Below are 27750 nucleotides of genomic sequence, written 5' to 3' on the forward strand. Positions count from 1 at the left end.
GAGCTGGGTACTGGACTTCCGTGAGTACAGGAGGCGAACGATGATTACGGAGGCGACCGACCTGGTTGTTTATTGTAGCCTTCCGACGGATATTAATGAACTCCACTCGCTTGGGGCATCCGCGATTGGAGGCTTGATGGTTTCCACCGCAGTTGACACACGTTGGCTCTATGTCATCAACTTGCTCACAGGACGCAGTTGAGTGAGTTCCAGTCTTCATATGGCAGTTTTTGGTGCCATGGCCATAGGAGAGGCAGTTCTTACTTTGCGTAACATCACGATGCTGGGGTTTGTAATGCTCCCAACTGATGATGACCTGAAACATGTCCCGGATTTTGGATCTCAGAGCCGCAAGACTGGTAGATCCCTTCGTGAAATGCACCAGGAACAACTGATCACGGAAACTGGTGTTTTTATTTGGGACGCCGATTCATCTGGAACACGGCCTCAGGTTGGAGTCCAAGCCACTCCAACTCGGACTTCACCGCAGCCGCCTCGAATGACGGTAATCCACGCAAAACCGCCTTCAGTGGCTTGCTCGATGGCAGATCATGCGTGAAGAAGTCCACGTTGTTTTCCTTCAGGAAACATCCTATTTGTTTGTACTCCTCCAGGCTGGGGCACATGATTTTGGTACCGATGCTGCAAAGCTTAAAGCGAGGCAGCAGCTTGTGTTTTGCCAGTTCAGCACCTAGCTTGGCAACATCCTTCACCGGCGTGAAAAGCGGGGGAATTCGCTCTTTTCTTGCAATGGGAGCGGCGTCACCATCGCCATTTTCTTCCGGGAGTCCTGCATACTGGTTGGCTTGCAGTACTCTTTTCCGGCGTCATTCTGCGATGCGCTGGGCTTGATTAGCACCTTCTTTGTAGGGCCCGCTGTTGACTCATTGGCACGTTTACGCACCATTTGTTTCGTGTTTGCAAGTTCAAGTAAACTTGCCAGAACGCGAGAAGGTGGCGACACTTCCACGGCGTAACGCGACAGCACAAAATAAAACAAAATCGAAACGAGATCTCGAGCGAAAAATACGGACTGAACAGCTCAACAGTCGAGCAAAGAATCCGGTGGAAACTCATCAAAGCAACCATTGTATATACACTCAACGTTCAAATACAGCATTTCAGGGAATTTTACGCATTTTTAACAGAAATACACCAAAATTGAAGTTGACCAATTTTTGCGCGTTCCAGACTTTATTTGTACATCAGATGTTTCGGAAGGTAGTTATAAGAGAAAAACATTTAAAAAAAAACTCTCAAAAACAGCGAAAAATTGCGAACAATCAACTTTATTAATCTTTTGATATGTCCTTAGCCTAAGTGCTACTGTCTGACAAAACAAAGTATTTTTTGATGTATATTCCTTAATTCCAAACATATAAAATTGGGCAGTGCACTATCGATCCTACTCTACGATATTTTTGTACTACGTAGCGTAATAAATATGATTTGATAGCAAATCTTGTGCATTAAATCAATTGCTTTGGAATCATTTGAATATCTTACTGTAAAGTCTCGCTCGTAGCGTTACGTGCCGCTTCCGTTCCTGTTTGTGTTTCATCACGGCCAAGTCGTACTCCTGTTTTGTACTATCCGTTTCCGGGCCCCAATCTGCGGTGGGTTTCAGCGCATACACCACGTTTTTGCAAATGCCATCCTTTGGTCCCTTGGCAGTGGCGAAGATGGCCCAAGCGACAACCTGCAGCACGGTAAATCCAAACAAGCACCAACCGAATACTTTGGAAATAGGAAAGTTATTAGAATTGTTTATGAAGTTTTAACGAAGATTCATAAGTGGTACGTACTGTTGTATCCCGATGGATATTTTTTGGGTTCGTATTTGTAAAACTCGAGACCAGTGATAGTCAGAAGAATGCCCAGGGAAACTATAGACCAGCAGACTCTCCAGAAAAGGCCAGTTTTAATGTGGAGCATTGTTTTGATATCCAAACAGATCCGGTCCACGCCATACAACCAGCAAAAGGTGAATGCTTCAAGAGCTACGAGGATCAATGTGGGGAATTGAACTCCGTAGTAGTCCACTACATCAAGCATGTATAAGCCTCCCTGAAATTGAATGCAGATATTGTAAGTTTTATATTGCAGACAAAACAAAAACTGTGCCACTACTGACCGGTGAAATGTAGATCAAACCACAACAAAAAGCTGCGAGTGCGATGCCGACTACAACCTTCCAGGTTTCCACCTTCGGATACCGATCCTTGATTGAAGTCAGGATTGTTGTAACGATACCAATATTGCTGCCCAATCCCAGCAGAATGAACATTAGGAAGAACGTGATGGAGAATAAGGTAGATCCAAGCTCCATCTTAGCGATTGCTTCTGGATAGACTACAAACACCAATTCAGGCCCGCCTTTCATAACTTTGTCTATTTCACGGTTTGTAACATGTGCCAGGTTTCCTACCACTCCAAACACTATTACTCCGGACAGCATGGAGGTAACGGTGTCCATCCAAGAGATGATCATGGCGTCTCTGGAATGGGATAATGCCGGTGATATTGAAATGGGTTTTTGTGTGAAGTCATTCGGGCAGCTACCGATAGATGTTGTTGGAGAAACTGTTGAACGAAGAGTAAACGATAACAGCTCCCAAGCCGATGGTTAAGGAAAAGAAGCATTGAGTGACAGCTGCGTACCACACGTTGATATCCAGTAGCTTGTCCAACTGGGGTGTTATAAAGTACATTATGCCTTTGAGAGCGCCTTCTAGGGTAACGGACCGGATGAGCAGCCCAAATAATATTACATACGGAAAGATGGCCAAGAAGTAGGATGCCTTTCCGGAGCTCTTGATACCCTTGATTAGCAAGACTGTTATCACGATCCAGGTAGCCAGCAGACATAGCACCAACTGGTAACTTGGCAATCCAATTCCGTTGGATAGGTCCGGGAACTTGTTCACGATGGTTTTCCTGTAACAAGATGAAATGATCAGTTAAGACCAAAACAAAACAAAAAACTATCAATAGGTTAACTAACTCAAAGTATAACTGCGCCGATGGTATTGGTTCGGTTTTGGTATGTATGGTTACATTATCCACGACGTGTATTTCAGGCAAATTCGACCCGTTTGAGTTCACGCAGTTCAACCAATCCGCTCGACATGTGCTCCACGGCAGGGGGTCTTGAAACGAGGCCAAAAAGTATCGAACAGCCAACGCCAATACCGCTGCGTAGTAACCGACGATCGTAAACATCGTTATCGTCTGTCCAACTCCAACACCTCGCATCAGTGGACACATATCGTAGACCTTCACACACCCCCGACTGGAAAACTGACCGACGATCATCTCCAGGTAGTACAGTGGTCGTCCGACCACAAACAACACCACTAGATACGGAAGAAGGAACGATCCGCCTCCATGCTCCAGTGCTGTATAGGGAAACCTCCAGATGTTCCCGAATCCAACGGATAGTGCCACACAAGACAGTAGAAACTCGATATTCTTACCCCATTTCTCGCGAATACTTCCACTGGATTCAGACGAGCTCAGTGCAGTGGCGGTGTACACGCTGACAGTTATCTTGTTGCTGAGGTTCTGCAAAGAAAGTATTACATCAGACGGAATGATTTTTGACGTAACGTAACGAAGGGAAAGTCTCGCGGCGCCGCCGCCGACGGAAATACGTAAGCCGAGTGGTTGCCAAGGCAAATAAATTTAGCTCGGTTCATAATTATCCTACACGGGTTTGCAAAGATCTTCTTTCTACAGACAATTTATGTGAATGCGATTTCATTTGTGAACATTTCATTCACAATAATCTAGTAAACCGTAATCGCTTGGTTTGTAAACGTATGCGATAACGTGCAAAAATAAAATCACACAGTCGGGCTAACGGGAGTTAACTGTGACAGTCGAACGAGAAAGAGAGGAGCACCAAGCCCAGGGCAAATTCTCTTCTCACCCGTGAACCAGTAGTGTTGCATAGTAGGCGACGACGCCGACGACCAAACATAACCATGATAATGAAAGTGTCTCCCTCGGTTTATTTATTTATTTATTTGAACTTACACTTGAAACTGCTGTTCGACGATGAAATGGAAATACCTATGTAATAGGTATATTGATGATTGCAAAGGGAAAAAAATCAACAATCGTGTATTGCACGTGAAAGTATATTGAATGCAATCAACTAGACAAATCTACCACCACCACTAGCACTCTTGCTCTGGCTTTAGCGCTGCGTTCACGCAGAGAAATGATTTTTAAATATAAATGGATATATTTTTGGCTCAGGGCCTAATATATTTTTGGTATTGATTCAAATATATTATTCGGCTAATTCAAAGAAAAATATTTTTGAATCAACAAACCGGTTGTAGAGTCAATACTCTGTTTGTTGATTCTAAAAACCATTTTGTTTATTTAAAAATATGTTTTGTTGAATTAGTGGTACAATATGTTTGAATCAATAACAAAATACATTAAGCCCTGAAACAAAAATTCATTTTTCTGCGTGTTGGCGGCGGGCCATACGATCTGTTTTGGAAACGTGAAACTTTGCATACCGAGACTAGGGAATTCTTCTTCTTCCTAGTTTTTGGCGCTCGCACACGAGCTTGTGTCTGCTTTCAACTTATAGCGAATTCGTTTATTTAAAACCAACGCGAAACCGAACTTTTTGTCAGTGCGAACTTCAACCTGAGCTAGGTGTTAAAAACGAACAAGCAAACTGACGTTTGTCAGAAAACAAGCAGACCCAATGTTGATACCCGATCCAGATTGGAACTGATTAATCAACGAATATTCGCTATTATTTGAAGCACTTTCACAGTTGTGATTGTGTATTATTGTGTGGCAACAAGCACAATGATACCACAGATAAACAGACGTAACACATTGAATATTTTTCAATGTAAAACATCTTCGCTAAAACACTTCCGCCATCTGTTCAGTATACTGTGATTGGTAGTACACTGAAAAGATGGCGGTAGTGTGTAAACATCAAACACAAGGGTGGTGGTACTATCAGTATTATGTCTGTTTGTCTGTGATGAAGTCGAGCAACTTTCCAACCCAAATGATTTTCTGGACCGAACCGGATCTCGAACCCAGAGCCTTCGACTTCGTAATACCGTGCCTTGAATGACTAGGCTATGCAAGACCCAGACTAGGGAATTATCCAAACTATACATATATAGTGGGAGTTGAATCAGCAAAACATTTCCCAAAACCATTGCTCTGTGTAAAGGAATTTGATGACAAATCTTGACAGGACTGAGCTATCTGATTCATTTTTTTCTTCTGGTGAATCGTATCTTTTTACAAATTGTGTGCCATTTTTTGTGCATTTCGAATTTTACGAAGAGTTATTGATGTGAGGATAAATACTTATTCACAGCTGAACTGCTCGCGGTTACTTTAAGGCACCTGGATTTATTGGTTGGGCCGTTCGCAATGCTATTGTATTTTATATGGACTGTTTAAATTTTAAACTAGAACAAAAACGTAGCCCTCGCAATGATGAGTTGCAGTTTCACCGGCTCGACTATTGGGTTGTTTAGGGTTATTAAAGTAAATACATATTCGTTATCTGCATTAAAATGGAACCGAAATCCCAAATATCATCAACGGTACACTGGAACCATTTTGAATAAGTACGATTACATTAGCAAAAATCACCATCTTAGCGCCCCTTGGAGGGGCTTTGTATGGGAGCGAGCTGTCAACGAATAGATTTAGCACAAACAAACAGACATAACACATTGAATATTTCTCACTGTAAAACATCGTCGCTAAAACAATACCGCCATCTGTTGAATACACTGTGGTGGCTAGTACGCTGAACAGATGGCGGTAGTGTGTAAACTTCAAACGCAAGGGAATTGACTATGCGCGCCACAGGTGGCGGTACTACCAACTACGATTGTTTTAAATTGACCGTTAAATGCTTGTTCGATGAACAAATTGCGAGTGTTATGTCTGCTTGTCTGTGGATTTAGTGTCAACGATCTTGATTTAAAAATCGATATGAATGTCTACGGGATTGAAAAATATATCGTTGTACTCAGAAAACAAGCTCTACCAGATGATGTATAAAAATCGATATATTTTTCGAAGTTAAACAACCCAATTTGGTTTTATTTCTGAACTTGAACTTAACTCTTGATCGAGAATCCATAACGGCCGATTCAAATGTGCAGCGATCCCATCTGGAAAAACCATAGAAATGTTTTATCTAGGGTAAATGTCGGCTTCGGCACCTATTGACTGTTTTCGGCAACCAAAATTTAAACGTTAATTTCACTATGTTTTACCATCAACATACTTCCCTGAATGTATCCAAATGATTCTTTAGTCTTTCAGCTTCAATCTGATTATATTTGTAGGACCGAGCAATCCTGTTATGCCAGATTTTTCTTCAAATGAAGCATACGTACTACAAAATGGGGCTGATTTCGAGTTGCCGATAATAGAACAGCTGGTTAACACGCAGTTCTAATGGGAAGGTTGCCGAAGAAAAAGAGGCTGCCGACAATAGTCACACTCACCTGAGAAGTTTAGAGCGTTGTAAAAACGCTTTCAAACAGTTTTGAACAATTCTGTCGATTGGAATGGATAGAGAAGCAAGCAGCAGATGAATTGAAACAAACAGACACATCATATATGTGCGTGACGCTGTGAAAATGCTAATAGAAGTGCGGACGCTGCTTAGATTGACGAGAATACGTAAATTCCCCTAGATAAAAATAATTTGTCCGAAATAGATTAGACACAAACCACCTCATAAATTTTGTACGCGTGTTCGTGGATAGGATAAACATTTTCCGTGAACACGGCGGCAGATGTCAGTTTTGTGGTTTGAGCAGAAATTCTTTTGTAATTTGTCTGAACATTCATGTCGGTTTGTCGGTGTTTGAAACACGAATGGAATTCTGATATTTCTCGTATATGTTCAGAAGGCTTCATAGGAGTTGAGAAGAATAAATAGAAATTTGGGAATTTTGCAAAAAAATTGGAAACTGATGAGAAGTTTGAAACTATTTTATAGAAGTTCGGAGAACTTTATTTAAACAACGAAGAGTGTTGGGCGATGGAGTTCTCTTTCAAAGAGTATTTTGAGCATACCTGGATTTTGTATTTCCGAGAGGAAGATTGGTTCCTCCTTACTATCTCCTAAAGTACCCAACAAGAATAATTCAAGCAATGTTTCCTAGGGTTTTCATAACCCCAAACTAACCATCAACTCTCCTCACGAAATGATTATAAAACGTTCCCTGGAACTGTTTACTATCTTGTTTGAATAGAATAACAGGCGATAAATTTGGTAAATAAATGGCCAAATTCTGGCTGAACGTTCTGAAAACTCACTTCAATTATAATTCACTTTGATTTTCTTCTTCTATATTTTTCTATCAATCGTTTGACCCGAGTGTAGACCTAATCCCTTCTGACGTCTTACAATTCTCACACAACGATAGTTTCAGCTGTCATCTTGGTCGTCGTTCAGCGGCTTTCATCCGAGGGGTGTCCAACTGAGGAATTGGTTGTAAGGGGTTGGCGCGAAACACCGTAACAGTTCCCCGACCCGTAAGGCAGGTTAGGTTATCTCTGGTCCTGCTTTACTCTCTCCTACATCCAACCGTGCCAACTTCGCAACTGGCCTATGGACCATCCCGTCAGTGGTCTGCACTACAGCATCACGAACTCGTCCATCGCGCCCTACGATGATCTTGGCAACTCGTCCTCGAATCCATCCGTTACGAATCTTCTCCTCCACGATGATGACCAAGTCCCCGACCGCGATCTGCTTCGCTTCCTCAAACCACTTTGTTCGACGTGCGATAGTCGGAAGTTATTCCCGCACCCACCGGCGCCAGAACTGGTCGACCATGGTTCGGCAGGCAAGTTTCGGGTCCGCCAGTGTCTTTGGGGTCTGTATCACACCGTTCGAACTTATCATGAGAAAATGGTTTGGTGTCAAAGCTTCTTGCTTCGCCGTCTCCAAAGGAATGTACGTCAGAGACCTCGAATTCACCACGCTTTCTGCCTCCACCAGCAGCGTTGCCAACGTCTCCTCGTTTGGTGTCCGTGAGGTGTCCATAGCAGCGAGAGCCGTTTTCACCGACCGTACTAGACACTCCCATGCACCACCCATGTGAGGCGCTCCAGGCGGATTGAACACCCACTCTGTGTTTGCGTTGGTGAACGTCTCGGCGAGCTGGAGGTCAATTTTGTCCATCTCCTGCTTCAGCTCGTTGCTCGATCCCACGAAGTTTGTTCCCCTATCGCTGCGAATCTCAACGGGTGCCCCTCTACGCCCGATGAAGAGCCTGATTGCCATCTTACAGGACTCAGCTGAAAGGGCGTGAACAACCTCAAGATGAACAGCTCGAGTGGTCATACACGTGAATAGTGCGATCCACTGCTTAGCGTTACTACGATTCACTCTCACGGCGATCAGTCCAAAATAGTCAACTCCCACGAATGAAAATGGACGCACGTATGCCTGCAGCCTGGCCGCAGGAAGTGGAGCCATTCGGGGTATCTCTGGAACTGATTTCTTCACCTTGCACACCGTGCACTCCTTAGCCACTCTGCGCACAAACGACCGCAGTTGGGAGATGTGAAAATTCTGCCTCAACTCGTTTGCGACGGTTTCACCATTTGCATGAAGGTACTTTCAGTGATACCATTCGACTAGCAGACGCGTAACCAGATGCTCCTTCGGCAGAATGACAGGAAACTTCGTGTCGTATGAAGCGAACGTTGCAGTCGCGATCCTGCTGTCTGAACGGATGACTCCAGACTCGTCCAAATACGGTGACAACTTACGAATCGTGCTAATCTTTTCCAAAAGCGTCGCCACTTCGTCAGGATACTGCTCGTATTGGATCCAACGGCAGATCGTTGACTCGGCCTGGCTCAGCTCCTGCTGCGAAAGCGGTCCATCCAGCCGCGACTCCTTGCTCACCGTTCGCTGTAAATTCTGCGAGTATCGATGTACGTAAGCTACCGCTCGAACTAAACGCATCCATGATGAAGAACGCTCCCACTTCACGAGTTGTGCCGCTAATACCTCCCTATGCACCATACACGATCTCAGCTGTTCGTCGGTCGTCTCGTTGGCTGAATGCAAGCTCGTCGTCCACTGATCTTCTGGTAAATAGAGATCGTCCTCTCCACGAAACCAGCGGCTGTTAGGGGACAAACAGGGGGCCCTTACCCCACTTCGTCGCTTCGTCAGCAACATTTTTCTTCGTGGATACCCAGCGCCACTGCTCCGCCTTCGATTTAGAACGGGATCTCTCCGACTCTACATGCGACGAACTGCCGATAGTTTCGATGATCCGAGTTTATTCAGGCTGACACCGTCTTCGAGTCGCTCCAAAAGACTACTTTCTCAATCTCCAAAGAATGCTCGTTGAGTATGGTTTTGACAAAACGTACTCCGATCACTGCGGCCATCAGTTCCAGCCGGGGGACAGAATATACTTTGAGCGGGGCCAGCTTTGATTTTCCTCCAACCAGCGCTACTTGAATCCCGTCGGGAAACACGGCCCGTAGATATCCAACGCACGCTTAGGCTTCTGCACTCGCGTCAACGTATACGTGCAGCTGCAAAGAAATAAAGTCTTTGACTGAAGGCTGAGGAAAGTAACAGCGCTGAATGTTAATCTGATCTAGATAACGAAAAAAAATCCGTCCACCGTCTCCAATTCGCACGCAGCTGCTGTGGAATCACAACCCTAAGCGTCTGTCGTTTGGTCGGGTGCTCCGCACCTGTTGCCAAGGAGGTGGAGTACGTGAAGACATCTTCATCCGGTTTCCAGTATACTCCGAGCACGCGTTCAGTAGAACTGTTCTTTTCCAGTTGGAGACACTTCTCCGTGGCTGGGTCACCCTCCCCGACCCGTACGAGAACCTCTTTGGAGTTTGAAAGCCAGTTCCGCAGATGAAATCCCCCGAGAGGGTAGACATGTTTGACCTTCACTGCTTCCTCCACATTGTCAGCGCTATCCAAGTAGTCGTCCACATAATGTTTCCGAATTATGGCGTTGGCTGTTGCTGGAAACTCCCTAGAATGTTCTTCGGCGTTCAAATTTTTTACAAATTGTGCTGAGCACGGTGAACACGTTGCACCAAATGTAACGACGTCCATCACGTACACCTCGGGTGCTTGCGATGGATCATCGCTCCAGAGCAATCGTTGCGCATGTCGATCTTCTCACCGCATCCACATCTGATGGAACATCTCCTTCAAGTCCGTGAGGGCGATCCGTTTCTCCCGGAAACCGAAAATTACGTCCAGCAGCGTCTTTAGAAAGTACGGTCCTTTTAGCAGCATCGTGTTGAGTGAGATGCCATCTACTTTTGCAGCCGCATCGGAGAAGATACGGATTTTGGAGGGCTTCTTGGGATTGATGACTACACCTAGCGGGGTTGCTTTATGGATATACCCTTTCTCCTGATATTCGCGCATCTGCTTCCTCACACTTTCACCGATGAGTGGATCGTTCTGCATACGCCTTTCTAAACACTGCAATCGCCGAACTGCCATGTGGTAGCTGTCCGGGAACTCAAAACAGTCGTACTTCCATAGAGGCCTAGTCTCGAATCGCTGACCAACTCACTTGGTGGTTTCCCTTAGGATCCGGTTAGATCGTTGAACCTCTGCAGACTCCGGACGGGCCACTTCCATAATCCCTAAGCTCTCGATCGAGAAAGATTGCGTCACGAGCTCGTGCAGCATCTGATCGTTCTCCTGGCACTCGCAGATATGAAAACTGCGGACTCTCTCCGTTGACCTATCCTGGCTGGATCCGTAAACCGTCCATCCCAATCGTGACTTTGCTGCTACTGGTTCTCCTGGCTGACCATCACGTAGCTTGAGCGTCGATGTAACGTGCGCATTATCTTTCTCGATAAGGATACGAGGCAGCGCTTGATCGTAATCGTCGATCGGTAGGCCCTTCAGGTATGGAAACGCTTTTGTTAACTCTGCATACCGCAGCGACTGGCGTGGTAAGTTAAGATTGGTACGCACGTCTGACGAAGAATGCCTGACCGAGCCCGTTCTTTTAACATTTGCTGTTCACTGAAGACACAATGGTTGCGTTTTTCCAGCAACGCCTAGTTGCTTGACCACCTCTTCGACGACCAGTGTTTTCTCCGACCCATCGTCTAAAAAGGCGTACACAGGTACGGATCGATTATTTCCATACTACGTTACGGGTACGATCCGAAACAGCGTTGTTTTACCAGTGAAATGGTGATTAGTGACGGCTTTGGAACTACTCGGCTTCGGTTCACTTGGTTCTTGTTTGACCCCGCTCTTCTCTGACTTGACGTTGTTTCCATTTTTTTTTTTATTTTCTCGTTTTTTCCAGTTTGCCGTCATCCCTTCACTGCTTGGAATCACTTTGGTCCTGCTTGGAATGCATCATGGGATGATGACGTCGCTGGAATCCATCTATGTCGCATTGTTTCCGTATCTTGCAAGATCTTCTTCCATGTGCCCCAAGACAAAGTCGACACAAGTTGAATCGTTGAATCGTCTTCCAGCGCTCGTCAACGTTTTTCTTACGAAACTCCAGGCAATCCTTAACCCGATCCTCCGGATTCTTGCAAATGAGACACGCCGGACTAGTTGTTCGCGTCGTCTCCTCTGCTGCTTCTGTTTTTCTCACCACTGGTGGTGAGTCTTCTGTTGTGTGGGCTCCGCAGAAGTTCTTATCCTTACCGCTCTTCTCCTTTGTCAGCCGCTGCTGCTGCCTCGGGTCATACTGCAACGTAACTTCGGTTGCTGCACGCACTAATGTCTGCATATACTGGGCAAACGAACGAAAGTTTATCTCTCCACAGCGTTGTTTGTATAGCGACCAGTCCAGCGTCATGTGTGCCGGAAGCTTCTCTACTAACTCGAATAAAAGCATCGGGTTGTTGAGATGCGCTTCATGTCTTCCGGCTTCTAAATGATCGCTGAGGTTCTGCACCGCCGATCAGCGTGTCGAGTCTATCCTGCTTCGGTGCTGGAACTCCGCGAATCCTCTGCAGCAACACGTGAATCAGCAGCTCAGGCCTATCATACAGTGTCTCCAAAGTAGCAAGAACCTGCTAGCAATAGCAGTCGACTCCACACCGATTCAAGTGCATGCCCTTTCAGGCATCACTGCAACCTCGCCAGATTTTCCGCGTCAGAAAAACCGCACGCCTGAGTAGAGTTAACGTACGCGCTTATGAACAGTGGCCAATCCTCAGGATTACCAGAGAAGGTTGGTAACTCCTTGGCCGTCACATGTCTAGCTGCCAATTGTCGCGGTGTTGGTCCCCAATATGCCGGTCCCTCAACTTGTGGGTTTTGTTCCGGTTGTGGCAACTCTGCTGGATCCTGTCGCATCTGCAATTGACCTCTGGTTGGTACGGGTTGGTGACCTGATTGTCCTCGTCCTGGATGGGCAGGCATTGATGTCCTTGGACGCAATTCACCTAGTAGATCGACCACTGTCAACAAACCACTTCTTTGATCAGCACTGTTTTGGTTCACTTCATTTATTCCGGACGATAGCGTGGCACTTTGGGAACCCGTGTATTACTCACCGTGGGCTGCCTGACAGGCAAGTGTGAGTCAACATTTTGGACAGGGGGAATCGGAGAGCTAATTGCAGACAACTGCATTGGAGTGGGTCTACTAAAGCTAGGTCCCGACATTGCGGGGGGAGCCTGAGGAAAGCTTTGCTTATTCCTACCAACTGTCGATACAATGGTGCTTTCTGCCCGACCGATAATTCCTCCTTACGTTGGCTCCAAATCTAATTGTCCTACACGCAAACCAAAAATCTATTACAATGAATGTTAGTTCCGTTTCCTATCATCCTCTGTTCATGAACATCGCAACGAATGTTAGAAATTGACCATGCAGGCGATGTAATGGTTTTTTGTCTTTTTTATTTCGTGTTCCATCTACGCTTTCGACTATACCAGTAAGCTTGTAGAACGACGCACATTGTAGAACATTGTAGAACGACGCACACACTTGTCTCGAATCCCTCCAGCAGAAAAAGCATACGAAGTCGAGCATGCGAGAAAATGAGCGCCTCATGTTTGCTTTTAGGCAACCTATATTCAGAAGCATGGAGAGAGCAGTGGAGAAAGCACAGGTCTGATAGTCGCAACGTCCATGGTTCGTTCGAGTCCAGTCGGCAACCTTTTTTCTATTTTTTTCGACATAATTAATTTCAGTCACTAATACACTCCACATTTTTCGGTCTCCAATTTTCTTACATCGGACCGCAGCTAGGTATATCGCATCCTCGGTTCATGCGGTCTCCACTTACATCCTCTGATGATGAATCCCACATAATTGTAAGCGAATCTTACATCCACCGGTTGGGTGAGCGAGTTACCTGACAAGGCCTTATCAAGAACTACCCGACTGCTAATTGATCGCTGCATATCGTCCTGCTTAGCTGATGTCGTTCCGGTCTCTGTCGGCGTTTCGCTGTTAGTCGGGTCAATCAGCGGAGCCTGCTTCGTCGAGGCTACGATCGTCGAACTGAGTGCTTTCCACCGTCGCAATTTGCTGGATGAACTCTGCACGGATTCAACGCTTCTATTGTCGTCATCATCATCCCCGCAGGTGGAATGATTCGTTCATCGCCGTCTGCTCCAATTGCAACTCTAGCTGCTCAAGTGCTGCCTCGTCCTGCGCCTTCTTAAGTTGAACCATCATTTCTGCCTCCTTGTGTCTGCGCTCTTGGTCTCGTCGCTGAAGATTCAGCTGTTTCGCCGCAAGAATTTTCTGAGCTTCCAGTCTCTCGAGCTCTAATCGTGCTTTTACCGTCCTGCTGGAACCCGACGAAGCAACGCTTCCCGCCTTGATCCCCGCTTTACTACTGGGGGCTTTTACCACCGATGCCTGCGCGAATCTCTGGCAATTCGGACAAGTAAATACACGGTCGATCTCGGCGATACTATCATTAACGCCCACGCATTCAAAATGCCACCAAGAGCCGCAGTGACAACAACTCACCATCCGGTCATTGTCGGCCGTCTCGCAGGCCTACACAAAAACGGAGAACTGCATAGAGAATAGTAAACTGTAACTGAATAGTATTCCATAAAAGATCGGGGAAGATCACAGTATAATTGAATTTCATGGAAATCCATGGATCTTCACAGAATTTCATGAAGGCGCTTACGTCTTTTACATCTAGAAGATATTCTCTCATATGATACCAGGCTGCTAAAAAATTATTCCAAAGATCTTCAGGTGTCCATAAAGTCCATTAGATATATTTTCCAGACATCAGCTTGATCAGGTATCATTCAGGAAATATCCAACTATCCAACAATCTAAATCACAGCTCTCAGATATTCTCTCATATACCAGTCAGCTCAGAAATTATTCCACGTGTTTAAAGATTTCTATAAAGTCCTCTGGATACTTTCTCAAGACTTCAAGTTGATCAGGTACTATTCTGATGAAGACCTCAAACTTTCCAACAATTCAAATCACATTCTCTCATGATACCAGGTGTCTCAAAAAATATTCCAAATACCTTCTCATGTCTTCAGGTTGATTTAGTATTATGCAGAAGATCTTCAGCTGCCCTTCAGTTATTAGTCCAAGATACCAGGTTGTTCAGAAATTGTTTCAAATACCATCAGGTGATCAGCTTTTTGTTGAAGTTCTAGAGAACTGGCTCTAGATTTTCCTTGATTTTAGTAAATTAAATATATTGGCTGGTGATTTTAATATTAATTGGCGTGATACCCATAATTCAAATCATATGAAGCGTACAACAGCTGGTGCAATTTGGATCTTTTGCGTCTTAAACGGAAAAGGGATAAATGGTACAATAAGTTTTGTAGATCAAATAATGACAATCATTAGAATAGGTAATAAGTATTCACAATCGATAAAGAAAACTCGTTGTGAATACGTTCAAAGGAAGATTGATCAGCATCAAAACAACAGCAAAGAGTTATGGAAAATGTTTAAATCTTTATTAAAACCTAGTAATTGCAAACCGCGGTCCATAACTTTGATGGCACATTAGAACAGTCAGAACAAGTAATTGCAGCTAAGTTTAATGATTATTCTGTAGACAGTGTTTCATTGATTAATCAATCCATTGAATTACAGTGTTTCGTCGATGAACCTGACGAAATAAAATAGCCATTTAATAAAAGTTGTAGATTTGAAGGTTTTCACCCAATTACATTAGATGAGCTTAAAGTTATTTGTGTTTCATTGGGAAAATCGGCTGGAGTAGTTAATTTCAATGCTAGAGTTATTCAAGATTGCTTTCATATCATTGGCAACCAGAGATGCCAGATTCACAGACATGTCTGTGAATTCACAGACTTTTATTTCTTTCACAGACATTTTTTTTAGTCATTTCAGGCATAACATTTGATAACGACACAAAAGCATTTGTAAACAAACTTGCTAAGGCCCTTTACAAGCGAACCAAAGTACGCCCACGCAAACCAATACCGCTTTTGGAAAGGTGATAGTTGCCCCTATCCGATGATGTTGTTGGTTTGCGTTGGCGTACTTTGGTTCGCGTGCAAAGGGCCTTAGAAAGTTTGTTTACAAATGCTTTTGTGCCGTTTTTAAATGTTATGCCTGATTTACAGACTTTTTAGTTTTTTTACATATATTCACAGACTTTTGTAATCAAGAGAAAACTTTAAAATTTATTTGGTTACACTGTTTTACATCTTTAATCAAATTACACGTGCGATGCATTTTGCAACACGCATTAGAAATTAGCGTGTTATCAAATCCACCACATGAACGAGCGCTCACTGTTATAGACGGTCATAGTTATAGATTTGTCAATGTGCTGCCATGTTGTATCCAAAACGAACATTTTCCATACAATTTGACGGTTTGTTTGGATACGTCAACAAACGTTGGCCGGTCTGTAACTTGAACCAGCTTTAAGATTACATAAGCCAAACAACCGTCTTAAGCCTGGTTCAACCCATATGATAAACCTGCTTTTTAGATTAAGCGCAGGTGAAGAAATCGGCCCTTTGCCAATTGGTCAACCCACTCGATGCCATTTAGCTAATGAGGACGAATTGGAGCAACCCGCAGCTAAGAGAACTAAAAGTAAGCTTATGGAATTCCATAATAAGCATAAATATTTAAGCAAAACAAAAAAAAATACTTTTACGCCTTGATCTTTCGACAAGTGATAACTGCGAAGAAGACGTACCAAAGGGTAAGATATTTTATTGTAATGTTTTATTTGAACTTTTACGTCTGCCCTCAACAAAATTGTTCAGGTTTCAATTTACTCGGGCATCGCGTCTTCTGGAGTTCTGGTTAACTCTCTCCTTCCTATAGTAAAGGGTGATACGGTCAAAATTTGGTCAGTATCAACTTGACGTATTTCTTTCAATTTTGCATTTAAAAAACCTGAACACCCCTCATTTTGAAGGTGTGTGTGTGTGTAGAATGTTGCTCCTATTTTGATTTTGGAATTCACTCTTCAGTTGTCAAAATGCCGTCCAAGCAAGAAGAGCAGCGTATCAAAATTTTGCTCGCGCATCGCGAAAATCCGAGCTACTCGCACGCAAAGTTGGCAAAATCGCTAAAAGTTGCCAAATCAACCGTTACAAATGTAATTAAAGTGATTGGGGAACGTTTGTCGACAGCCAGGAAGTCTGGATCGGGGGGAAATCGAAAACCGGAAGCCGCTGAGACGACAAAGAGAGTTGCCGGTAGTTTCAAGCGAAACCCTAACCTCTCTCTCCGAGATGCCGCAAATAAGCTGGGTGTATCGTCTACAACCGTGCATCGAGCCAAAAAACGAGCCGGACTATCGACTTACAAGAAGGTAGTGACTCCAAATCGCGATGATAAACAAAATACGACGGCCAAAGCGCGATCCCGGAGGCTGTACACGACGATGCTGACGAAGTTTGACTGCGTGGTAATGGACGACGAAACCTACGTCAAAGCCGACTACAAGCAGTTTTCGGGACAGGAGTTTTATACGGCAAAAGGAAGGGGAAAGGTAGCAGATGTTTTCAAGCACATGAAACTGTCAAAGTTCGCAAAGAAATATCTGGTTTGGCAAGCCATCTGTACCTGTGGCTTGAAAAGTAGCATTTTCATAGCTTCCGGGACTGTCAACCAAGAAATTTACGTGAAAGAGTGTTTGAATAAACGTCTGCTGCCTTTCCTGAAGAAACACGGTTGTTCCGTACTGTTTTGGCCGGATTTGGCATCTTGCCATTACGGTTAAAAGGCCATGGAGTGGTACGCCGCCAACAACGTGCAGGTGGTTCCCAAGGACAAGAACCCTCCCAACACGCCAGAGCTCCGCCCAATTGAGAAATACTGGGCTATTGTCAAGCGGAACCTAAAGAAGACCAAAAAAACTGCTAAGGGCGAGCAGCAGTTCAAGGCAAACTGGCTTTCTGCGGCGAAGAAGGTGGACAAGGTGGCTGTACAAAATCTGATGGCAGGGGTCAAGCGTAAGGCCCGGCAATTTGGATTTGGAAAAGCGGAAGCCTAACTGAATATTTTTCCTGAATTTTATACTAATTGAACTTGAAAAAGAAATTTAATTTGATTTTTTAAATAAACGATTTCACCGATTTACACGCGTTTTCCCTTGACCAAATTTTGACCGTATCACCCTTTAGTACTGTACTGTAACAGACGATTCACAACTTTTTGGCCCATCACATATTTGTCAATCTACCATTAACTAGTTAGTACTTATTTAAGCTTCTTCGTATATTCATTAACCCTTTCGGGACTGCAAAGTCATATATGGCTTTATACAATTATAGATAAACACTAGGGTGGCCCAAGCTTGCACGGAAAAAAGGTTAAAGTCTGGAATTTCAAACCTTACCCCCTGAAATGGTTGGTTTTTATGCCAAAAGCACCCACCCTAAATTTGAAGTCATTTGGTTTACGTTAAGGGGCTCCGCAAAGGGTCTGAAGTTGGAAAAATCGACAAAATGTATGGGGAAAAGTGTCTCGCTCACATTTTAGACGCTAGGTGGCGCTGTAGTTGTTCAATTTTCTTGGCACAAAAAATGAAGATTTTTTGGGGCATGGGAAACGATTTCGCTCAAGAGCGCAAGTCAATCCGATTTAATCATGAAAAGTAGTGTTTGTTTTTCTCCGTGATCAGGGGTATACAAATAGCAATGTTTGTAAGGCTGAAGCTTTTTGGTTTCGCCATGAAATCGGCTGAAATTTTCACAGATAGTAGAAAACTGTGCGAAATTATGGACTGATAAAAATTAGGTCAGAATGGTCCAGCGGATCCGGAATAAATTCGGGTTCACATGAGGGCAACCGCAGTGGGCAGAAGTATCAGACGTCTAGAACAAGGTGGTGCTGCTGCGCCAGAGTGAGAGGGTAATGATTATAATATCAACAACAGCAACTTGCAACCTAGTTCTCAAAGCTGAGTGTCCAACGGATGGTTATCCACATTTTCCTTTGTAACAGTAGGGAAGTCGAAACTGGTTTCAATCAAGAAAATGAAAACATGGACTTTATTTCTTATGATACCGATTCTGGTTCCACAGGCCACGTATCCAAAAGATCCGGAACAGCCATAAAATTATTTTTTACGCAGATACGATCAAGAAATTTTAAAAATGAACTTTGCTTCTTTTGATACTGATTTTGTTCTTAAATGGTGTTCCCATTAGTGGACAATCTCCCTCCCCTTGGCTAGATTTTGCACCTTGCTGTTGGTGGGCGGGCTTAATTTCATGCTTTATAGTGGAGTGTTGGAGACGGTAGGTTTATGGCCGGCGTTGCTGACTCATGCCGCGATAGAATGGCGCCATGGGCAGGCAATGGGAATTACTAAGCTTCCCCTCTCTGATAAACCACTGCATGAGAGAACCAAAGATCTAGTCTAGCAGTGATAGTATCACACTTGTTACTCCTTTGATTGAGAGCCGCGTCGTAGTACGCTTACGTATAGGCACTGACGTTGGGTGTGATACTGGCGGGTTTTGCCGCAAATCACTCTTATTTTTTTACGCAGATAGATTTATTTGGGTTTGCAAGGGAATTATACTATTGAAATATTTCAGACAGTGCCCAACGGTGCTCCTTCTACTTGCGTGACAAGCTTTCATTGTTGTTTTCATTGAAGTATTACTCAGGAAACAATGTTAAACATCATTTTTGTACGTGGTATTGTAACTAATCTTATATGTGCTTCATTTTGATTTGCGATAAGTGTTTGAACTATGGCTCGGGATTTCCACTGTGGCGTACTTCTATTATGACATACCCATACGTATTTTTGTGGTGCGACATAGTGGAAGCGTGTGAGCATAGTTGGAGCATATACCCTATATAATTTAAAAATCAGTTAGGAAACTAACTTCAAAATGAAGCATTTAGTAACATGAAGGTGTAACCTGGGTCAAACTAAGATATAATAAATAGGTATAGGCTTAAATCAAAAGAACATGAAACACGCTTAATTTTAGATTACAAGCAGATGCAGGTACTTAATAAAGCATGGGTTATGATTGATTAGTCTAATAATTTATTAAATTAGACTAATGAGATATCATAATCATCAAATGAACATTAATAAGAAACTTCAGGGAGGCAACTAACCTTTAAAGCTATAGAATAAATCTTCTTATTTGGTCTTGAACTCTAATAAGAAAACGCAAGCAGACCAATAGCATTAAGCAGATTAACAAGGAGAGGAATAGTTTAGGAAATAAGTAAAAGTAGAGGTTTGTGACAATTAATAACTTTTAAACTTTTGAAGGTATTGTATTCCCCAGAGTTTGTTGTACTCGATTACTATACTATTCTCTCAATACGCGAAATCTTTTATATATGCGGTTACGGAGCTTACGCAGAAGTGATTCACAATGTATAGTAATAGAGTATGTATGTATGTAGTATAGAATTTGTTCAGTACGGTCGCGAAATCTTGAAATGATTGATACGTTCTTTAAATTAACTAATTTGTAGTAAATAAGTATAATATCTAGGGAGGAAACCAAAATTAATCATCTTGCCAACATAGGCTATCACATGTATTTTGGTGGCACTCTTTAAATGATAATAAGCCTTATTTTTCTCGCTTCGGTTGTCTCGCACGGCTTTCGGAATTCGCGCGATTTTCGTAACTTACATAATTTAGATATTTCGTTCGAAATGGATTTACTTATTCAATCGGTTTACTACGCGCATGTTTCTACACGCACATGTCACAGCATTTTTTCTATAACTATCTTGAAACAATACACACGGAATCCAGTGTTCAAGCGGCCAACATAGGCTAACCCTTCTGCTGTATTATCAAAGATAGAAGCAAAATTTATTCAAACGGTTCAAGTCTTGAAAACTAAGCTGTCACGCAGCTCCAGCTTGATACCAAATAAAAAAAATTGTTTTCCCATGAGTGGACATCTGCCAAAAATCCGACCAGTACTAAGTAACTAACGGATTTCCACACTGCATGGCATATAAGGTCCACTCAAATTTAAGTTTAAATTACTCAAGCTCTAGAAAACGTAGTTTACTTTTAGACTGAGTAAAATTTTCCGAGCCTCATAAATCCTTTCGAATATGAGAAAAATCGACGAAAAATTTACTTATTCTAGAATTATGCACTCAAAGAATAAATCACATATCCAATGGAAAATGTTCATTAGAATTTCACACAACATTCATGTAATATCATTATAGGAAATTGCACCACAAAATTGCATGAACCTTATGTGTTAAATGAAATTTAATTGTTTTATCATATAGAACTCATGTGATCACACGAATATTATTTGAAATTCAGATAGATATCTATGGTTTTGTTAATGGAAAAAAAATATTATGTGCATTCCCGATGGAAACTGCATGAAAACTTTTTTCCGTATACTAATTTAATATGTACATCAAGATGTTGCTCATATCAGAAAACAAATTTCTGTAAAAGCTCGGAAAGTTTTACTTATTTAATGAGTTAACTATGTTTTCAAGAATATGAGTGAACTAATTTCATTTGTCGTGTAATCGTAATTTATATTTTTATTAATTGCTTTTAACGTATACGCCGTAAATGGATGCATTCCAATAAGGTTCAATTCGTTAAAAACAAAACAATATGACTTTTACTGACATTGAAAATTTCCCATTTAGTTCATGACCAACCTCCCTCCCCCCCTCCGTCAAACGCAAAACTTCTGCTAATTTTATGCAGCCCATCTACAGACATTTTTCACAGACTTCTGAAAAAAAAAAATCTGGCAACTCTGTCGGCCACATCTTGCAGGACCCGAGGCTGGACCTTATTAATGAATCATTGGTCCCTATTCAAAAAGTTGCTGTAACGTTTAAAACCGAAGAGTTTCGTCCCATCAACATGTTGCACACATTAGAGAAAATTTTAGAACTTGTTGTTGAAGGCCAGCTGTTGGAGTATTTAAATAGTAATAGTTTGTTGATACCAGAACAATCGGGATATCGGGAAGGTCATTCTTGTTGAAATCGCGTTGAATTTGGTATTAGTGAAGATACGATTGTTGCTGTTTTTTTGGGATCTTAAACGCGCTTTTGAAACAATTTCTAGGCCCTAATTGTTAAAATAAATCAAGCGCTTTGGAATTACGAGTACTGCATATAAATGGTTTGAAAGCTATTTATATATGACTGAACTCAACGGACTGTTTTTAATGATTCTGTTTCCAGTCCTGTGGGCAATAACCTTGGAGTGCCCCAGGGAAGTGTATTAGGGCCCCTGTTATTTATTATGTATATTAATAACTTGCGACGTGTTTTACGATTTTGCGACATTAATCTTTTTGCAGATGATACTGTGTTATTCATTGTAGCTAAGGATTTAGATGATGCCGTTTTACACTTGAATGAAGATTTGCGTTCTCTAAGTAGATGGTTGAAGTATAAGCAGTTAAAATTGAATACAAGTAAAACTAAATTTATGGTAATTTCGCGGAATCGAGTAAATGAGAACGTCTCTGTTGTAATTGATGATGAGACTATTGATCGCGTTCGGGAGATTAAATATCTTGGCATGATTATTGATGACAAACTTAAGTTCAACTCTCACATTGACAATGTCATCAAGAAAATTGCCAAGAAGTATGGAATACTATGTTGACTGAAAAACGATTTAACTATTGCCAGTAAAATACAGCTATGCAAATCAATCATCTCTCCTCATCTGTGGTGTTTTGATCGCTATTGCGCAGCGATATGACAGCCGTGTTGTACAAACCGTGAGTGGGAAAAGTTTGGAACAAATATGTGTTTTCTCGACGATCAAAGGCAGAAAGGTTTGAATGTGTGCAATCTATATTCCACCGGACAATAGCCAAGATGTAATTCTAATCAATGACCACGTTTCCTCCCTTAATGAGCTTTGTGGAAAGTATTCGACTGGTGACGCTCTCCTGGTATGTGGTGATTATAATCAACCACGCATGCGCTGGTGTTCAATTGACAACGTCATCCAATGTGATGCTTCACCACTACAGCTGTCCAGTAGCACTCTTTTGGATGGTATGGATTATTTGTGCCTTGGCCAAAGGAATCTTGTGCGCAATCCGCTCGATCGCAATTTCGATCTGGTTTTTTGTTTGCCTGATTGTGAGGCTAATGTGAATAGCTGCTCAGCTCCGTTGCTACCCGTTGACTCTCACCACCCCCGCTTGAGATCTCTCTACCAGCGCTTGTGGTCGGTGACGAACCTATTGAAAGACATGAGGAGCGACCTCTAAACTTTCGAATGATTGATTTTGCGGCCCTTTCGAACTTTTTGCTAAACGTTGACTGGAATGCGATATCTACTATCATAGATGTCGATGAAATGGCGGAAATGTTTTGTTCCATTTTGAACGCTTGGCTTGTTTCGAATGTTCCACGAATTCGGCCGTCAGTTTCGCCTGCCTGGAGTACTCTCCGTTTACGGGATTTAAAACGCACTCGCAATGCTTGTCAACGGAAACTACGTCGTCAACGAACGCCTGGCAACAAACGAAGTTTTCAACAAGCCAGCAATGCGTACCGGTTTTTGAATGCCACTCTCTACAAATCTTACGTATTGCGTGTGCAAATTGGTCTGAGAATAAATCCACGTGGTTTTTGGCGCTTTGTTAACTCCAAACGGAAAAGTGCAGTGATCCCAACGAATGTCTACCTGAACGAAACGACTGCAGCGTCAGCTACAGAGTCATGCCAGTTGTTCGCCAAGCATTTTGCATCCGTATTCGCGACGAATCCCGCCTCAAACTTGGAAATCGATGAAGCCACCAGTGATGTTCCCGTTGATTTTGTTGAGTTTGGACTGTTTGCTGTAAATCCAGAAATAGTTTCATTGGCTGCAAATAAACTGAAACGTTCGTTTGTCCCTGGTCCTGATGGTTTGCCTGCAGTTATAATATGCCGTTGTATTGCCGCTTTAGCACAACCGTTGTGTGATATCTTCAATCGCTCACTTCAGCAAGCATTTGGAAGCAATCGTTTATGACACCCATTTTCAAACGTGGTGATCGTTACAATGTTGTTAACTATCGGGGAATCACGAGTCTCTCAGCTGTCTCAAAATTGTTTGAGATTATAGTGGGTGGAGTTATTCTCGATGCCACAAAAAGCTACATATCCTCTGATCAACACGGATTCATGCCCGGACGATCGGTTACCACCAATTTGTTGAATTTTACGTCGAAGTGCATAAAAAGTATGGAGGAAAATGCGCAAGTCGATGTAATTTATACCGACCTGAAGGCGGCGTTCGATAAAATTGATCCTAACATACTGCTACACAAGTTATCTCGTCTTGGAGTTTCTATGCAATTGATTTTTTGGTTGGAATCCTACCTTACAGAGCGTGTACTTCGAGTGAAGGTTGAGGGTTTTGTATCTTCGCCGTTTTCAAACAAGTCTGGAGTTCCACAAGGTAGTAATCTCGGACCGTTGCTGTTTATTCTGTTCTTCAACGATGCTGCTTTGGTTTTGGGCGAAGGATTCAAACTGGTCTATGCAGATGATTTAAAGCTGTACATTGTGGTGCGCACACAAGAAGATTTTTCGCTTCTGCAAAACTCGCTGACTTTGTTTGCCGATTGGTGCCAGAGAAACAAACTGACTATTAGTGTGGAAAAATGTCAGATAATCACGTTTCACCGCATGATGCATCCAATTTTGTTTGACTATCATATCGACGGCGATACTCTTACCAGAGTTACCAGTGTGACTGATCTAGGGGTTCAACTAGACACAAAAATGACTTTTGATTTACACCGTTCAGCGCTCATATCGAAAGCAACGCGACAGTTGGGCTTTATTTCCAAAGTTGCGAAGGATTTTTCGGATCCACATTGTTGGAAGTCATTGTACTGTGCACTTGTCCGTCCAATTTTGGAAAATGTGTCCGTCGTTTGGCATCCTCACCATGTCACGTGGTGCCTAAGGATCGAACGGGTTCAGAAACGGTTCATTCGTCTGGCACTGAGAAATCACTGATAGATGCCGACTGTTGGGCTTAGACACACTGGAACAACGACGGAAAGTACAGCAATCGTTGCTTATTGCTAAGCTGTTGAATGGTGAAACTGATGCCCCCGACCTGCTTGCGATGTTGAACTTTCGTGTGCCGAGCAGATCTCTTCGGAATACAACGCTAATGCAACCAAGTTTTCACCGAACCATGTTTGGGAACAACGAACCAATCTCAGCGTGTATTCGTGTTTTTACGGCTGTCGAAGAGTTTTTCGAGTTCAATGAACCAACCGAACGTTTTGCAAATCGGATTAGGTCTGTGTTAAATTAGCTCTAATTTATTCATTAAGACTAAATTGTCAGATGAATTATTTTAAATACAAATACAAATACAAATCTAGACTTTTGCTCATCCATTTTATTTCTGTCCAAAGCAACACAAATATCGAGATTACAGCGCTTGCAGAATAAAATAATGCGTTTGATATTGAGATGTAATAGATTCACATCCTCAACTTTGACGCTAGACGCCTTACAATGATTGTCGTTGAAGCAAAGAATTGTATATTTGACTATGGTGTTCATTTTTAAAGTACACACTTAGAAATAACTAATTTTACACGTGACGGAATCCATCTTTGACATAAAAGATGAGACGTAAACAAACATGTCATGTAATATTAAGTGCTCCAAGACTGAAAAGTTCATTGCTCGACGAAAAGTACGTTTGATTCAGCTATATTTCGCGTCTGTTATGACTCAAATTTATGTCAAAATTGACGCTCGTATATGTCACTCTCAGAGCACCTAAATTTACATGAATTTTTCTAAGTGTGTAGTTAACGGTTTGCTGCCTCGATATTTGTGTGATCGAATTGAAAGAGGAAGTGACTAACATAGATATAATACTAGAAACGCGTATGAAATAAGAACACCACATTTCTTGACTTGTGCTTCACAGAATTCATTGTTTTTTTAAAGGAATATATGTTTTCAATTCGATGCCTAGACATATCAACCGTTCAGCAACAGTTACAGAATTTAAAAGACTCCGCATTTCACATGTTAAAACTGTCTTTTGAACAGTTATCCAGTGATCTTTTTTTATGAATTGACATATTATGTATCTTGACGAAGTTATCTCTAACGGATTATTTTATAAGGATAGCTGTCATGACGAATTTTTTTTAATAATTATTGTAGCACTGCAAAAACTTTTTATGTTCGCCTAGATGGTGATGATGGATTTTTAATATTTGATTTAATAGTAGATTAATTAAAAAAAGTAGTCTACACAGGTTTGAGCCTCGCGCGCGTACTACAAATATAGAGGACCGATTTTAACATTTGATAAAAAATGAATTTTGAAGCTTATTTGGAAGATGCCTTGAATTAGTAGTCTGGCAAATGTTGGGGGTTCGTGAGCATTCCTGACATTGCTGAAAATTATGATAGCATCAGATTGCGGGGTTGCTAGTGTAATATGATGCTTTGTTGATTGTTCATTAGCTCTTGATTGCTTCAAACTTATGAATATTTTAGGTGGACAAAAAGGCGAGCTAAGAGGTGGACGCCTCAGATTTTTCACATTTATATCGCTGTGAAGCAACTGTAAACTCGAGAGGGAATTTATATCTGTAACTGTAACCAGTTCGATTTTGTTTGCTAACGTGGTTAACATGTCATATTCAATTATCTTAAAGATAAACCGTCCAGCTCAAACCTTTGTAGGGGTAAGATGTGGGACCATCATCATCATCATCATCATTTATTCCTTGAAAATCATTCGTTCTTGGCACTTTTAGAACTTTTGGTGACACTCATTTCTTAGATAGAAAATTGTTTTCATGGGCAACGTTGCTTCAAATAAATTGTTATACAACTTTGTCTAACATTGCACTGGTCTATTTCACACAATAAGAATGTTGATACTAAGAACTCACTAACAAAAAAGGACCACGTTAATTTCACTCACTTCAAAAGATTGGCTAAAGCATATCTCGAAAAAAATATATGTATGTTTCTGCCATCAGTATTTTGATGCTTTATGTAAGTAACATAATTTCTAGTTGAAAATACTGGTCTGGGATCTATGATCATTCTGCGACTGAGATAGGAAAAACTTTGGTAGCCTCTGAAGATATGAGAATAAATGAAACCATCACTTACAAAACTTTTTAAGTTAATATAGGTTAATAGCCCAGATAAAAAATCACAAATTCCACTTTCGCTCATAGCTACTGAAGTATGATACTCTTCAATCTTGTTTCCATACAACATCACTGTTTTTCAGGCCTGGGTTCAATCCTAGTCGGCGCCAACGGAATGTTCTGAGTAGGGTCCAGGTGTGGGAGCTGCCTCCCTGGCGTCGGTAGCATTGGTGCTCAGCGACGGAAAACAAATCAAGGAAAAAAAACATCACTTTTGATTGTTATTGCCTCATTACTACCCAATGTGAAATGGAGCAAACACTCAATCGATAAATCGAATCCGAACTGCAACAGTATAAAGCCATGCAATCTCGTTTTTTTCTGATAATACCCCACTATTTGTACAACTGGTTCCGTTTTCACTCAGCACGTGCAATGGTTTATCACTTTACAAACCTGCGATTCCTCCGAGGTACGTTTTCCCACGAAGAGCGTTGCAAATTCTCCCCGCAACGGCAGTATTTCTCCGTTTTCCCCAACAGTCATGTTTTTCACTTTATCGCACTTTTCACTCCCAAATCTAAGTGTTCTCCTGCGGGAATCACTACTTCCGTTGCGCTCGATTTGTACGAAAGACGGCTACTAAAAGTCCCGTTTAGAGCTTCATCCCGCCTGAGTCAGTATTCCTTTCTAATTGCTGCTCGCGAAACGGTGTGCATTTTTATAGATTCCGAGTACTTGCCAAGTGTACGTAGTAAGCGAAATACTATATACTAATGCCAATAGTAGAGGAGAGCACCCCCTGGGGTAAAACACCCACCTGTCGAAAAACAACGATAACTTTTCCTCAGATGCTTTTTCCCGGGTAACGGATTGTGCCTGTTACCATCCTCCAATTCCTGATCATGAAATCATGGAATGGTATTCTGAGCAAAACATGACACAGTTGTTAAAATCATCGACTTCAAATTAAGCATCATAGTGGTGCCGGTGGGGTAGTGGTAGGCGTGATTGCCTCTCACCCCAAAAAGCCTGGGTTCAACACCAGTCGGCGCCACCGGGATTTTCTGAGGCATAATATCTCTGATCACGCCTTCCTTCAGAAAGAAAATAAAGCCGTAACTCTATTGAGGCCGTATTGCTAATGTT

The 27750-nt window shown here is 42.3% G+C and overlaps 1 protein-coding gene across 1 annotated transcript; it reads right to left on the reverse strand.

Annotated features, from left to right (window-relative positions):
• Positions 1-1177: 1177 nt before the first annotated feature.
• LOC135697601 (sodium-dependent nutrient amino acid transporter 1-like) lies at positions 1178-27275 on the reverse strand. Its single transcript, XM_065217383.1, has 6 exons — positions 27058-27275; positions 3005-3564; positions 2563-2937; positions 2135-2498; positions 1806-2067; positions 1178-1737 (listed from the first exon to the last, which is right to left on the reverse strand). Exons 1-6 carry the CDS (start codon positions 27145-27147, stop codon positions 1490-1492), a joined length of 1899 nt encoding a protein of 632 aa, XP_065073455.1. The 5' UTR covers positions 27148-27275; the 3' UTR covers positions 1178-1489.
• Positions 27276-27750: the final 475 nt, after the last annotated feature.

This window comes from Ochlerotatus camptorhynchus, unplaced genomic scaffold, assembly GCF_037179485.1.
Source record: "Ochlerotatus camptorhynchus isolate MF236.1 unplaced genomic scaffold, CSIRO-AGI_Acam_v1.1 ptg000077l, whole genome shotgun sequence".
NCBI lineage: Eukaryota > Metazoa > Arthropoda > Insecta > Diptera > Culicidae > Ochlerotatus > Ochlerotatus camptorhynchus.

Bases quoted from the DNA above. Each gene is read 5' to 3' on its own strand.
- LOC135697601 (XM_065217383.1), bottom strand. From the start codon at position 27,147: ATGACTGTTGGGGAAAACGGAGAAATACTGCCGTTGCGGGGAGAATTT. The intron at 3,565-27,057 runs GTTTGTAAAGTG...CTTTCTTTGCAG, and splicing joins GTACCTCGGAGGAATCGCAG to AACCTCAGCAACAAGATAAC. The intron at 1,738-1,805 runs GTACGTACCACT...CTATTTCCAAAG, and splicing joins ATATCCATCGGGATACAACA to TATTCGGTTGGTGCTTGTTT.